General features: G+C 42.0%; 1 protein-coding gene across 1 annotated transcript in view; it reads left to right on the top strand.

The window, feature by feature from the left end:
• Positions 1–14,038: 14,038 nt before the first annotated feature.
• NMBR (neuromedin B receptor) overlaps positions 14,039–16,540 on the top strand; it is a 421,697-nt gene continuing 419,195 nt past the window's right edge. The window contains exon 1 of the mRNA XM_063443305.1: positions 14,039–14,605. Within this exon, the coding sequence (XP_063299375.1) occupies positions 14,181–14,605 (425 nt within the window). The 5' untranslated portion in view covers positions 14,039–14,180. The remainder of the gene's footprint in view (positions 14,606–16,540) is intronic.

The following is a 16,540-nucleotide window of genomic DNA, read 5'->3' as shown; positions in this document are numbered from 1 at the left end:
CATATGGCAAAACTGAATCCCTATATTTGTTTAAGACAGATAATTTTAGATATCTTTGTTAAATATGAAACTTTGTTTAGTTTGTGTGTGCTCTGTTCCTTTAACTGTATTTTGTAAAGGTTCTGGTCTGTACGGCAACACTGCTGCTTAGAAATGCATGTTCTGGATGTGCTCCCAATTCCCATTTTATTTCTGTGTGAATTTGGAATCCAGACCAGATTCCTATTCAGCTGAGCACCCCACCCATACACTATGGGTGCACCTTGGAGCTGACCACAGGAAAGCTTAAATTGAGGAGTCTCTTAAAGCAGTTTGAACTGCAAGTATGTATTGCAAGTTAGCATGTAAAAATTAGTGCTGGACCCACCGGTATTAGGGTACTGTGACGTTGCTGTTTGTGGCTACCGTAGAGGTGGATTGATTTAAATGTAGTGATGTCCCGAACTGTGTGCTGGCAAATAGTTCCTGGCGAACATCGCTTGTTCGCGTTCGCCACGGATGGCGAACATATGCGCTGTTCGGTCCACCCCCTATTCGTCATCATTGAGTAAACTTTGACCCTGTACCTCACAGTCAGCAGACACATTCCAGTCAATCAGCAGCAGACCCTCCCTCCCAAACCCTCCCACCTCCTGGACAGCATCCATTTTACATTAATTGTGAAGCTGCATTCTTAGTGAGAGGAGGGACAGTGTAGCTGCTGCTGATGTTATAGGGAAATTGATAGCTAGGCTACTGTATTCAGTGTCCACTACAGTCCTGAAGGACTCATCTGATCTCTGCTGTAAGGACAGCACCCCAAAAAGCTAGAACATCAGTCTGCTTTTTTTTTTCTGTGTAATGTAATGGCAGTTGCCTGCCTGCCTGCCAGCCTGTGTGTCAGGCTCACAGCATATACTGTGCCCACTTGCCCAGTGCCACCACTCACTCACTGGTGTCACAATAGCTTGCATTTAAAAACAAAACTTTTTTGACTGTAATATTGTAACCGCGGGCGGTTCCCTTATTTACCACTATAATGTCTTAAAGCATAGAACTTAGTAGGGCTAACCATACAGATATCTTAGCCATAATTTTATATAGTTAGTGTAAGAGATCCTCTATTTAACATATATAAATAATTGAGAATACAATATAAAATAAGGATTGTCTTGGAAGCAATAGTTTTGTCTTTTAGATATTTATTATATAAAAATATAAATATAGACATATAAAATCCATTATAGCAGAGTTTATAAGATGAAATTAAATGCTTGCAAATATCATTAATAGGTTAACATACCCTTCTGAACATGTCATCATGTCAGCCTCTCAGTCATTTTAAGATGGAGCAGCGTCTGTCTCCAAGTCTCTCCTCTGTCTCTTAACATTTAAAAGTACACCTATTTATACCTTAGGTGTCTTCATTTTAGAGTCACCATAGTTCATATATGAAAAAGTAACTTGTCTACTTTAAATCAATTTAGGACCTCCCTTAATTTGGCAAAGATACAAGGCCATAACTAAAGGGTGCATACGTCATGGAAATTTTCCTGACTTAGTTCAAGATGGCATCTTAAAGTATGAATAGCTTATCTGTTGTTTATACTAAGGCGTAAGTGCACAGTCGTGGGAGATTCCCGGATTTGGGGAAGTTCCATTAACTTGGGGTTACCACAGTATATTGTGTACTGAAAGAGTCGTAGTATAGCCTTGAAGCTTGTTTATGCATTATTGTTATTGTAATTCGTCTGGGACAAAATGGTGCAAACATATTATGCACTGAGGTTATTGCTTAAAGAAACATCTATGAAAAACAATATGTTCCATTTCTAACACCTTGTCAATTTGCAATATCTCTTAAAGACAAAGTACACAGTTTAAGAAATACAACATTTCATTCTAAAACTTGTAATATTTGCATTTGCCCATAATAGCAGTCAGTTTCCTTCACGCGTGTGCGTTTCAGGGCCTGCCAGGGCACAGAGTCACACCAGTGCAACTCATATCTGGTGTAACAGTAGTGTACATTTAAACAAAAAAAATACAATTTTGACTGTAATAGATTGAATAGCAGTTAGTTGTCTGCCAGCGTGTGTGTCAGGCTCACAGCGTATACTGTGCCCACTTGCCCAGTGCCACCACTCATATCTGGTGTCACAGTAGCTTGCATTTAAAAAAACTAAACTTTTTTGACTGTAATATAATAGCATTCAGTTTCCTTCACAAGTGTGCGTTTCAGGGCCTGCCCAGTGCCACCACTCACTCACTGGTGTCCCAATAGTTCGCATTTAAAAAAAAACTAAACTTTTTGGACTGTAATATAATAGCAGTCAGTTTCCTTCACAGTGTGCGTTTCAGGGCCTGCCCAGTGCCAATACTCACTCACTGGTGTCACAATAGCTTGCATTTAAAAAAAAAGGAAACTTTTTTGACTGTAATATAATAGCAGTCAGTTTCCTTCACGAGTGTGCGTTTCAGGGCCTGCCCAGTGCCACCACTCACTCATATCTGGTGTCCCTATAGCTTGCATTTAAAAAAAAAAACAAATCTTTTTGGACTGTAATATAATAGCAGTCAGTTTCCTTCACGTGTGTGCGTTTCAGGGCCTGCCCAGTGCCACCACTCACTCACTGGTGTCACAATAGCTTGCATTTAAAAAAAAAAAACTTTTTGGACTGTAATATAATAGCAGTCAGTTTCTTTCACGCGTGTGCAATCAGAGCCTGCCAGGGCACAGTGTCACACCAGTGCAACTCATATCTGGTGTAACAGTAGTGTACATTAAAAAAAAAAAAGATTTTGACTGTAATAGATTGAATAGCAGTTAGTTGTCTGCGTGTGTGTCAGGCCTACAGTGTCTACTCTGCCAACTTCTGCCAGTGCACAGTGCCACTCATATCTGTTGTCACAGTAGCTTGCACGCATAGTACCACTAATCGAAAAAATGACAGGCAGAGGCAGGCCACCCCGCAGGGGCCGTCGTGGTCGTGGTGCTGTGATTCCCTTTGGCCCTAGAATAATGCCCAGTGTTCAGAGGCCACGTACCCTGAACTGGAAAAGTTCTGAGGACATAGTTGACTGGCTAACACAGGACACCCAATCTTCTACAGCTTCCGCTCGGAACCTTGACGCACCATCCTCCTCCAGCTTAGCTTCGGGCACCTCTCAAGTTACCACTCGCCCGCCTGCCACCACCACCAACACTAGCACCACAGCCGCTTCACTTGGTATGTCAGAGGAGTTATTTACACATCAGTTGGAAGAAATGAGTGATGCACAACCATTATTGCCAGAGGATGTAGATAACAGGGATATGTCTCAGTCAGGCAGCATTGCACACATGGACGTACGGTGTGATGATGATGATGTTGTACCCGCTGCTGCTTCCTTTGCTGAGTTGTCAGATACAAGTGAAGCGGTTGATGATGACGATGCGTCCGTGGATGTCACGTGGGTGCCCGCTAGAACAGAAGAAGAACAGGGGGAAAGTTCAGATGGGGAGACAGAGAGGAGGAGGAGGAAACAAGTTGGAAGCAGGGGGAGGTCATCGCAAGGAGCTAGTGGCACAGTCAGACAGCATGCATCGGCACCCGGGGTCAGCCAGACAGCACGCCAATCAACGCATGCTGTTGCCACCACCAGAATGCCGTCATTGCAGAGCTCAGAAGTGTGGCATTTTTTTGTGTGTCTGCCTCTGACAACAGCGATGCCATTTGCAACCTGTGCCAAAAGAAACTGAGTCGTGGGAAGTCCAACACCCACCGAGGTACAACTGCTTTGCGAAGGCACATGATCGCACATCACAAACGCCTATGGGATCAACACATGAGTACAAGCAGCACACAAACTCAAGGCCGCCACCCTCCTCCTGGTCCAGCATCTTCAGCCACATCAACCACTGCTGTCCTCCTTGCCCCCTCTCAACCATCCGCCACTCCGTCTCTCACCTTGAGCAGTTTCTGCTCATCTGCCCACAGTCAGGTGTCTGTCAAGGACATGTTTGAGCGTAAGAAGCCAATGTCACAAAGTCACCCCCTTGCCCGGCGTCTGACAGCTGGCTTGACTGAACTCTTAGCCCACCAGCTTTTACCATACAAACTGGTGGAGTCTGAGGCGTTCAAAAAATTTGTAGCTATTGGGACACCGCAGTGGAAGGTACCCAGCCGAAATTTCTTTGCACAAAAGGCAATCCCCAACTTGTACTCGATTGTACAAAAGGAAGTAATGGCATGTCTGGCACACAGTGTTAGGGCAAGGGTTCATCTGACCACTGATACCTGGTCTGCAAAGCATGGTCAGGGCAAATATATCACCTACACTGCGCATTGGGTAAACCTGGTGACGGCTGCCAAACATGGAATGTGTGGCTCTGCAGAGGAGTTGGTGACACCGCCACGACTTGCAGGCAGGCCTGCTGCCACCTCCTCTACTCCTCCTACTCCATCCTCTTCCATAACCTCCTCGGCTGCTGCTGCTGCGTCTTGCTCCACATCAACGGCACACCCCCAGCTCCCCAGGTACTATTCCACATCCCGGATACTGCAGCGTCACGCCGTCTTGGGGTTGACTTGCCTGAAAGCAGAGAGTCACACCGGACCAGCACTCCTGTCCGTCCTGAACACACAGGTGGATCAGTGGCTGACTCCGCACCAACTGGAGATCGGCAAAGTGGTTTGTGACAACGGAAGAAATTTGTTGGTGGCATTGAATTTGGGCAAGTTGACACATGTGCCGTGCATGGCACATGTGTGTAATCTGATCGTACAACGCTTTGTGCTTAAGTACCCAGGCTTACAGGACGTCCTGAAGCAGGCCAGGAAGGTGTGTGGCCATTTCAGGCGTTCCTACACGGCCATGGTGCACTTTTCTGATATCCAGCGGCGAAACAACATGCCAGTGAGGCGCTTGATTTGCGACAGCCCGACATGTTGGAATTCAACACACCTAATGTTCGACCGCCTGCTCCATCAAGAAAAAGCCGTTAACGAGTATTTGTATGACCGGGGTGCTAGGACAGCCTCTGCGGAGCTGGTTTTTTTTTTGCCACGTTACTGGACGCTCATGCACAATGCCTGTAGGCTCATGCGTCCTTTTGAGGAGGTGACAAAGCTAGTCAGTCCCCCCGAAGGCACCATCAGCGACATCATACAATTTGTTTTCTTCCTGGAGCGTGCCCTGCGAAGAGTGCTGGATCAGGCTGTAGATGAGCGTGAAGAGGAAGAGTTGTGGTCACCATCACCACCAGAAACAGCCTTATCAGCATCGCTTGCTGGACCTGCGGCAACGCTGGAAGAGGATTATTCTGAATTCTGGTTTCCCTGACTTGGCTTGTGTAAACTGTATTGTGTATTTTCTGGCTTCCTTGACCTCGGCTTTCCCTTTGACCATTCTCTGTCTCTAGCGTATTAGTCCAGCCATTCTAAGGTCCGGTTTACGCTCTGTCCTTTTATTTTCCTTTTCTTGCCTATGTATATGTTTATGGACTGTTTGCGGTTGTTTGCGGTGCGTTTGGTCTGTCACTGTGAAGCGGGCGTAACCTTTACACTACCTGATCGATACAACATCATACCTGATGTTTTAAAGCACGTTATTCCAAACAATTTAGGAATGTTAGGTGATTTATGCCCTTTATGGATTAAAACCAGACTCTGCATCAACTATGTAATTTTCCATGGGAGTTTTGCCATGGATCCCCCTCCGGCATGCCACAGTCCAGGTGTTAGTCCCCTTGAAACAACTTTTCCACCACTATTGTGGCCAGAAAGAGTCCCTTTGGGTTTTAAAATTCGCCTGCCCATTGAAGTCTATGGCGGTTTGTCCGGTTCGCCCATTTGCGAACATTTGCGGAAGTTCGCGTTCGCCGTTCGCGAACCGAAAATTTTATGTTCGCAACATCACTATTTAAATGTGTAGTGCTTCTCACTTCTAGTACAATATCCCGTTCACTTGAATTTGATACTTTGTTGTTTTTGATACATACCAAGCTGGGATATAGTTTAAATTTAATTTTAGTAGCTCACACTGTTCCCATTTTTTACTACACTTGACACTGAGCTATGTAGGTTCCCCTCCTTTTTAATTGATGGTGATTATCACTTTTCACTTTTTGTTGCACCTATTTTGTATGTCAATTTGTAATAAAGTTTATTACCTATAAGATTTTTTTTTTTTTTTTTTTTAATCTAGAGGTAATTCCAGTGGGGTACAGTGCCTCACTTTTTCTGGGGAGCTGTCTGACCTCATTAGTTGTATTCTCAGACTTGTATGAAGTATAGTAATTCTGCAGGGGCTGTAAGCAAGGCTCAAAGAAGACAAATCCCATCTCTGTTAAATATCATATTAAATACCAAACAGAGTGAATACATTATATAAAGCCTTGCTAAGTAATAGCCAATAAAAACAAGAAACCTCTGCAGAATGCTGCAAAACAAATAATAAAACTACTGTATATACTCGAGTATAAGCCGAATTTTTCAGCACATTTTTTGTGCTGAAAAACCCTGTTACGGTTACCCTTAGTCTTGCTCAGAGCTGGACCGCTGAGTAGTCTGGATTCCTATTGCTGAAGAGGGGAGAAGCTGCTTTCCATAGTATTCCATACTGTAAATGTAGAATAATCCCACTAGCTATAGCACAGCTAGGATACCCTTCTGCCCACAAAACGAGTCAAGACTGCGATTTGAGGGTCAAACAAGAACTGAGGACTGGGATGCCCAGCCTGCTTTTTATTGTGGTCACATACAAACAGGACACTCCCAAGGGGAGGCATAAAATCACCAATCACATATTTGGTGCAACCCACACATCCCCTCCCCTCCCCTCAGATAAACAGTTAAAACAATTATACTACACATATTTTCCACCAAGTTCTGGATGTACCCCAAAACCAGGGGGTACGCCTTTAAATCCTGCACCGCTGGATAGACCTCGTTCAGGGGAGCAACATATCCGAAAACTGGATCGTTCGGATGAACGGTTCGGGAGCTATGGGTTTCCAAAGTTTTGACCGACCGCACAGACTTTTGTAGCCGAAAATAGTTCCACACGTTTTGGCCTTGCGGTCGGTCTCTGTTCGTACGTTAAAACTCCACGAACTCGTTGCCATCCATAGTTATCCCGGGGGTCGCTGTACTCCCTATGTGAAGAGTAATCGTCCTACCGAACGGTGGGCCGTTCGGTAGGTCCAGCACGAAGTTATGCTATCCTGGAGGTCTCAGCGGTGTTCGCCTGTTTGCGTCTCCGTTTTCAGTTCCAGACGATTGCTGGCAAACACCGCTGTTCGCACGTAAGATGGCCGCGAACACGTGTAAAGTCCCGAAATGGCGGCCACCTATACGTTTACACAAAGGATTCGTGCTGAACCATACGAACGGCTGCAAATAAGTCAGAAAGGTGAAAATAGCACTTAAAGGCACACAATGAGATAATGTTTTTGTAACAAACCCCAACTCGGCTTATACTCGAGTCAATGTCTGTGTTATGGCAATTTACATTGCCATAATACAGACAGGGGGCTGTGGGGGCTGCAGAGAGTTTACTTACCTCTCCTGCAGCTCCTGTCAGCTCCCTCCTCCACCGCGCCGGTCCGTTCAGCACCTCTGTCAGCTCCCAGTGGAAGTCTCGCGAGAGCCGCGGGGTCATAGTGCGGCTCTCGCGAGACTTACAGTGTAAGCTGACAGAGGTGCTGAACGGACCAGCGCGGAGGAGAAGGGAGCTGACAGGAGCTGCAGGAGAGTTAAGCGCTCTCTGCCAGCCCCCCCCACTGAACTGCCAATGCCACTGGACCACCAGGGAGTGAGAGCTCCCCTCCCTGCCATGTATCAAGCAGGGGGGGGGATGAAAATAAAAAAATATAATAATAAAATAAGATATTAAAAATAATAATAAAATAATAATATTAAAAAAGAAAAATAATAATAATTAAAAAAATTAATATAACAAAAAAACTACAATTATAATAATTAAAAAAATAATAATAAAAATGCCCACCCCCACCAAGGCTCTGCATCACACTCTGCATCACACACACACACTGCACTCATACACACCCACTGCATTCACACACACACACTACACTCATAAACACACACACTGCACTCATACACACACTGCACTCATACACACTGCACTCATACACACACACTGTGCTCATACACACTGCATTCATACACACACACTGCACTCATACACATACTGCACTCATACACACTGCACTCATACACACACACACTGCACTCATACACACACACTGCACTCATACACACACTGCACTCATACACACTGCACTCATACACACACTGCATTCATACACACACACTGCACTCATACACACACACTGCACTCATACACACACTGCATTCATTATATACACACACTGTAAATAAATATTCAATTCACATAATTTTTTTAGGATCTTATTTTATTTAGAAATTGAGCAGTAGCTGCTGCATTTCCCACCCTAGTCTTATACTCGAGTCAATAAGTTTTCCCAGTTTTTTGGGGTAAAATTAGGGGCCTCGGCTTATATTCGGGTCGGCTTATACTCGAGTATATACGGTAATACAAACGGCGCAAAGGCATGCATAAAATGTACTAAAATGCAAATGGTCCATGCGAAACCACAATAAATGAAAATAAGCAATTAAATTACAAAAAACGTGGCATTTTGGGAGAGCTTGCAGACTGTTGCTCAGCATGCGCAGTGCATCCAACACAACTGGGGTATTATAAATGGCACAACACATAGATGGCACCAGGGCATAATATAAAAACATACTAAAATACTGGTAATGCCATGTGATATATATATATATATATATATATATTCAGCTTCATATTTTAGAGCTCCTGCTTCTTGAGTAGTACACATGTTAAGTAGCATTTGAATCAATCACTACACTATCAACCAGTACATATAGTAAAAATACACGGTCCATAATTTTTCTAGATATAGCATATAGCTACGTGCTGGATTGCATATTTGGGGTTACAATCGCCATACTAAGGATTAAAACGATCGCCATTCTCACAGGTCTAAGTTAGCTTTCATTTATTCCAATAACCACTAGATGGCGCCTTCAAAGCAAAGCATTCAATAAGTCTTTTCCAATTCAATAAAGCAGTGAAAGCTAGGTGTCGCTGTTTAGCTTTATGTTTAAATCTCCAGTTTATGACTTTAGACAGCCCTGCACAACTCAAAAAATAACTATATCCTTACTTCTCGAAATTGGTTACAAATTCATGTTATTAAATTATTTCAAAGGCAAAGTCATTCCGTTTTCTTTGCGTCTCCGTTTTCAGTTCCAGACGATTGCTGGCAAACACCGCTGTTCGCACGTAAGATGGCCGCGAACACGTGTAAAGTCCCGAAATGGCGGCCACCTATACGTTTACACAAAGGATTCATGCTGAACCATACGAACGGCTGCAAATAAGTCAGAAAGGTGAAAATAGCACTTAAAGGCACACAATGAGATAATGTTTTTGTAACAAACCCCAACTCGGCTTATACTCGAGTCAATGTCTGTGTTATGGCAATTTACATTGCCATAATACAGACAGGGGGCTGTGGGGGCTGCAGAGAGTTTACTTACCTCTCCTGCAGCTCCTGTCAGCTCCCTCCTCCACCGCGCCGGTCCGTTCAGCACCTCTGTCAGCTCCCAGTGGAAGTCTCGCGAGAGCCGCGGGGTCATAGTGCGGCTCTCGCGAGACTTACAGTGTAAGCTGACAGAGGTGCTGAACGGACCGGCCCGGAGGAGAAGGGAGCTGACAGGAGCTGCAGGAGAGTTAAGCGCTCTCTGCCAGCCCCCCCCCCACTGAACTGCCAATGCCACTGGACCACCAGGGAGTGAGAGCTCCCCTCCCTGCCATGTATCAAGCAGGGAGGGCGGATGAAAATAAAAAAATATAATAATAAAATAAAATATTAAAAATAATAATAAAATAATAATATTAAAAAAGAAAAATAATAATAATAAAAAAAAATAATTTAACAAAAAAATTACAATTATAATAATAAAAAAAAAATAATAAAAATGCCCACCCCCACCAAGGCTCTGCATCACACTCTGCATCACACACACACACTGCACTCATACACACCCACTGCATTCACACACACACACTGCACTCATAAACACACACACTGCACTCATACACACACTGCACTCATACACACACACTGCACTCATACACACACACTGCACTCATACACACTGCACTCATACACACACACTGTACTCATACACACTGCATTCATACACACACACTGCACTCATACACATACTGCACTCATACACACTGCACTAATACACACACACACTGCACTCATACACACACACTGCACTCATACACACACTGGACTCATACACACTGCACTCATACACACACTGCATTCATACACACACACTGCACTCATACACACACACTGCACTCATACACACACTGCATTCATTATATACACACACTGTAAATAAATATTCAATTCACATAATTTTTTTAGGATCTTATTTTATTTAGAAATTGAGCAGTAGCTGCTGCATTTCCCACCCTAGTCTTATACTCGAGTCAATAAGTTTTCCCAGTTTTTGGGGGTAAAATTAGGGGCCTCGGCTTATATTCGGGTCGGCTTATACTCGAGTATATACGGTAATACAAACGGTGCAAAGGCATGCATAAAATGTACTAAAATGCAAATGGTCCATGCGAAACCACAACAAATGAAAATAAGCAATTAAATTACAAAAAACTTGGCATTTTGGGAGAGCTTGCAGACTGTTGCTCAGCATGCGCAGTGCATCCAACACAACTGGGGTATTATAAATGGCACAACACATAGATGGCACCAGGGCATAATATAAAAACATACTAAAATACTGGTAATGCCATGTGATATATATATATATATATATATATATATATATATTCAGCTTCATATTTTAGAGCTCCTGCTTCTTGAGTAGTACACATGTTAAGTAGCATTTGAATCAATCACTACACTATCAACCAGTACATATAGTAAAAATACACGGTCCATAATTTTTCTAGATATAGCATATAGCTACGTGCTGGATTGCATATTTGGGGTTACAATCGCCATACTAAGGATTAAAATGATCGCCATTCTCACAGGTCTAAGTTAGCTTTCATTTATTACAATAACCACTAGGTGGCGCCTTCAAAGCAAAGCATTCAATAAGTCTTTTCCAAGTCAATAAAGCAGTGAAAGCTAGGTGTCGCTGTTTAGCTTTATGTTTAAATCTCCAGTTTATGACTTTAGACAGCCCTGCACAACTCAAAAAATAACTATATCCTTACTTCTCGAAATTGGTTACAAATTCATGTTATTAAATTATTTCAAAGGCAAAGTCACTCCGTTTTCTTTCAAGCACTTTTAATAAGAGAGAATTTGAGTGATCCTTTGTTCTTGTGTTGCCTGTAGACATCTGAGGTTTCAACCTGGCGTTTTTAAATCACATCTTTATTTGCAGCTTTCCTTATTTAAGTGTCAGCATGGAATTTGATTTTCTTTTCTATGTGATTTTTAAATCCTATAAAATGGAAATGTGTTTACTACTATTTGCTATAAATTTAAAGTTGGGACCAAATTAGACAGGGCATATTAACCATAACCATTAGCAGAATACCTAAAAATGTATTTGATCTATTTAATCTATTTTATATAAATATAAAATGGTGTTCATCTACACAAGGTGAAAACAACTCCATATCGAATACGAGCTGTGATTAACCCTTTTAATGCTCTCCCTCTCCCCCCCTTTTTTTTTTGTGTAAGTAGAACCTGTCATTACAGCCAATGATGTATTTTAAGCACATTCAATTCAAACATCTGTTCACAGCTGATAAAAAAAATAAAATCCCAAAGGCACATAGCATAGATCAACCTCGAAAGGAAATTTAATTGCAATCTGATGTCACTCATATTTTTATGTACTGGTATTGTATTTAATAATAGTACATGTTACCATTAAAAAAAAAAAAAAAAAAAACAGGTCAAACCAAATAATTGTATTCCACCAGTTCAAATATTTCATCAGTTTTGATGAACAGTTGCTTTGGTGCAAACCGAAGGCAGGGAATGCATTGCAACAACATAGAGGGTACTTGATAAGAAAAGTGATTGCAGTGAATGATTAGATTAAATAGCCATATGCACCATCAAAGCCATTTAACAAGTAGCATGAAGAATAGATTGAGACAAACCTCTACACATAGATTGCTGTAATATACCTGCTGAGCTAATAAGAGAGAGCACGTTTAGAGTGAATAGTGTAGTAGATTTGCTATTATAAGAATGTAGCTTTTCTCTTATCCCTATACTTGCCTCTCTATTTTTCTCTCTCTCCCCCTCCATCTATCATTCTTTCTTCTTTGTTTACCCCCTGTGTCTATGGCCCTCTCCATCCATCTTCTCTCTACCTGCCTCTCCCCTTCTCTTTACTCACCCCCCCTCCATCTATCTCTCCTCAACCTTTCTCTCGCTTCTCTCTGTTTTGTATTGTCTATGTATATATTATAAATACATTATATGCCAAATGTTGTATGACAAATGTTTCGAACCTATTTTCTTTGGGGTGCAATTTAACTTTTCCAAATAAACCATGTAATACAGTAACGTAGGGCTGATCGGTGTCTGAAGACTAATCTGATCTACCAGATGATTTTTTTCCCTGTAACAAGTAGTTGTTGAAGCAAAAGGTTTAGGTGGAAAATAGAGGATGCTCAAATGTAGCCAGGACAGCGATTTGAATGCTTTATTAAGACAAGATGAGGTAAAGATGTAATAATTGAAACTCCGTTTCCACAAGTACATTACTGACCAAAGTAATAAGCATTACCAAATACAAAATCTTTTTAACTGAAATTTTACATTATATTTTTCTCCATGAAACTATCAACTGAGGTGCATATCAACGTAACTGATCACAGCAATGCTATCCATTATATGGCTACATCATAATAAATGCAACAGTCTGTTTTGTTATATACGCATGCAGAAATCGGACTGACTCGTATAAATGGGGAAAACACAGATGAGGAAAACATGGGGAAAAAAGAGGAAAGAAAACCAAAACAACATCTTTGGTTTCCCAGCACAGCAGGATGCAGGAAAACCTTTCTTGGTTATGCTGAGAGCACAGACCCTTTTATTCTACAGGGATCAATCGGCAACCTCAACATCTGCTCATATTCATCTTGTGACAAACGTGTTTAATGCAAAATAATTATGTGCATGATGATTAATTCAGATAAAAAAAGCTGTTAATGAAGTCAGGTGTAGAACTCCCTGTTCCAATCACACATGTACAGAACAATAATTAGACCATGTGCAGAATATTTCCTTATTTTATTGTAAAGTAAGTGTATCTAAACACTGTCTAGATTACTTGTCCGTGACTTTTGCTCCAGGGATTAGACAGATTTTACTTTGAATGCTAATGGGCAAGTTTCAGCACCAAGAGGCGGACAGCTCCTTGCTGTTAACCATCGCTGAGCATATAAATACAAATACAATGGGTGAACTGACTCATCGCAGTTTCTAAGTCTAATACTTGTAGACGGGCATTTAGTCCATAGGGAATCATATGCAGCCGTATGTAAAAATTCTGTCTCACAAGGAAGAAGTGATTAAGTGTCCCTGGTGCTTAGAAGGGTCGATGAGCACCTCATGCAGCCTGTTTTATCTTCCTGAATGGAATAAAACAGCCCCTCCTCTCTCACCACATGGATGAGAGAGTCTATAAGATCATGCAGTGGACGGGAGAATAATAGAGAAGCTTCAGCCACACTTTAGAACAGCGTATCAGCATCTAGATTGGTTTGTACTGCAAAAAGAATAATGGACATTGTTAAATGATTAAGGTGTTTTTCTTACATTGGTCAGGGTTCACGTGATCACATAATAGAAGAACTACCCACCTGTCGATATAAGAATATACGACAAAAAACTTGCAGGTTCTTCAGCACAGTAGTGCACGGCTGGGTCTTCAACGCAGTACTCAAGTTCTCAAAGTTCCATCTCGCTGGCAACCGTTGAACTGGACAAGGAGAGAACGTTCTCTGAGAACCTTCAGCTCAGTCTGTGACTGGTCAAGGAGAACTCGTCTTGTACCAGGAGTCCAGAAAGGCTTTCATATCTCCTACAGTTTCACCAGTTTCACAGCTACTCCTATAGAAGGATGATCACTGAGCAGACAGCCAACAGTACCCTGTTACTGGGCAATGGAAGTAAGCCAGAGCCAAGTATGCTACCAGAGGCTTCTCTACCCCATAACGACCCCGACCGTGAGATGGCAACTTATATCATCCGCTGCGTTATCCCTTCATTGTATTTGATAATCATCGTTGTGGGGTTAGTGGGTAACATCACGCTTGTTAAGATCTTTATCACCAACAGTGCTATGAGAAGTGTCCCAAATATCTTCATTTCCAGCCTGGCAGCCGGAGACCTGTTGCTGCTGGTGACCTGTGTGCCAGTGGACGCTTTCCGCTTCGTCTTTGACGAGTGGATGCTCGGGGAAGTTTGCTGCAAGCTCATCCCGGCTATCCAACTCACCTCAGTTGGGGTGTCTGTCTTCACACTCACTGCACTTAGCGCTGACAGGTAAGATGTACCCTAGCAGGGTAAATGTGCTCATTCCACACTTTTAACTTGGTTCATAAGAGATTGCCTCAGCAGTCGTTTATTTTGTAAATGTATTAATTTTGCCAATTTACTTTTTCAATAACCCTTTTCCACGGTAGAACAGGGGATTATAATCCCCCAGCTCCTTTTTTCCCCATTGTTTTAGTACAAATGAGCTGAGGTTTTATTACTGCATATAATTTGGTGCTGCTTTAGATACCCTAAAAGTAAAACTATTTAAAAAACAGAAGTAAAAAAATAAATCTAACGTTATCCATATGTGCAAATTTCTATACTTTAACATGTATTATATATCTTATACATCTATATAGTTAAATAATGCTTTAACCTAATGCTGTAGATTTAATATGTATATTGATTACAGGCACATGATACCTATAAGTTCAGTTATATGTGTGTGGTTAGGTATGTGTGTGTATATATAGACGTGTTAAAACATACAATTAAAAAATGTTTCAATTCAATCAGTGTAGCTGTTTGCCTCTGAATGGATAGGAGAACACTTTTTAGCACTAATCAGTTATATGGTATTGGGATTGTATCAACGTGATGATGTTTCCAGTATTATATTAAGAACAAAGTATTATATTAATTATAACATATATGCTACTGTTTTCAACAATTCACATATTGATCTCCTAGCTTAGGTTTCTATCCTATCGAGGTTGATGATATTATTATTACTGAGCAGTTCAAGGGCAGTTAATTTAAGCTCACTCAGAACACAGCTGATTGTGATCTGCACACACAGAGGTGCAGACAACAAGCTCCATTGCCGTTGGGAAAGGTACAGAGCCAGTAAAGAGGGGCATTGCCAGGGGAGGCTGACAGGGACTGGAGTCTGGAATAGTTTTATTGTTAGTCCCCTGTAATACTAAAAGTGAAAGTACAACTCTGGTTATATAATTTGTGACAGTGCCACTTTAATATACCATATTTAGAGTTAATTATACAGCAAATTGGGGGATGGTCATGGCTATAGGTGCAAGTTTTTTTTTAATGCAGTGTGTTGAAGGGTTAATAAAGCGTGACTTGGGGTTTATAAAAAAGGTGTGGAGTTTATAAATATATGTACATGTATAACTGAGTTCAATCAAATATTTGTTGACACAATATGATTAATTGCACTTCCAAAGGCTTAGGAATGGACTTAATCCAATATATATGTCTGGTTCTAGGAGTGAATTAATTCAATGCATGAATAAGGGGCCATACAACTTATTTTTATCACCTAGGAACTCTGTTAAATACGTGGCGATCCAGTGGTGGCCAGCAGCAGTTACCTGCACTGAACCAACAGAGATTTAAAAGTGGCCTCCACCAGGCCACAAGGGATTTCATGCCCATGCTCCTCTCCATCTAATTGCCTTCTAGTTTGCCCCTCATCCCACTACCTCTAGATTTCTCCCCTTCACACTCCATCCAGCTTTCCTCTCCCCTTCTAACTTGCCCTCTTCCCTCTCCCTCCCACTTGACTCACTTTAACTTCCCCACAGCTCCCTTCACATTGACCAACCTTCTTTACCCCAGCTTACCCTGCACCCCTGTAGTTTGCCCTCCTTCACTTTTCTTCCAGTGTACTCTCCCTCCTCCCTCAGTCCCTTCCCATCTTTCTCTCACCCTCCAAGTTTCCTAGCTTATACTTGCTATCTCCCTCTCCCTCCAGCTTGCCCATTTCCTTTCCCTCCAGCTCGTCCACCCTCCATGACTCCCTCCCTCTCTTTCTCTCCTCTCTATTGCTCAGGAGAAATGTCACTTTGGCAGGCATGTACTTTTGGAGCAATGTTGCTGTAGGTCCTACATTGATTAATTAAATTTACTATCTGGAGTGATGTCGCTTTAGGGGTATCTAAAAAGGGAGGAATATTGTTGTCGAAATTATGCCACTGTGGG

Source organism: Pelobates fuscus, chromosome 2 (genome assembly GCF_036172605.1).
Source record: "Pelobates fuscus isolate aPelFus1 chromosome 2, aPelFus1.pri, whole genome shotgun sequence".
NCBI classification, from domain to species: domain Eukaryota; kingdom Metazoa; phylum Chordata; class Amphibia; order Anura; family Pelobatidae; genus Pelobates; species Pelobates fuscus.
This window is presented reverse-complemented; position numbering and strand designations above follow the sequence as displayed.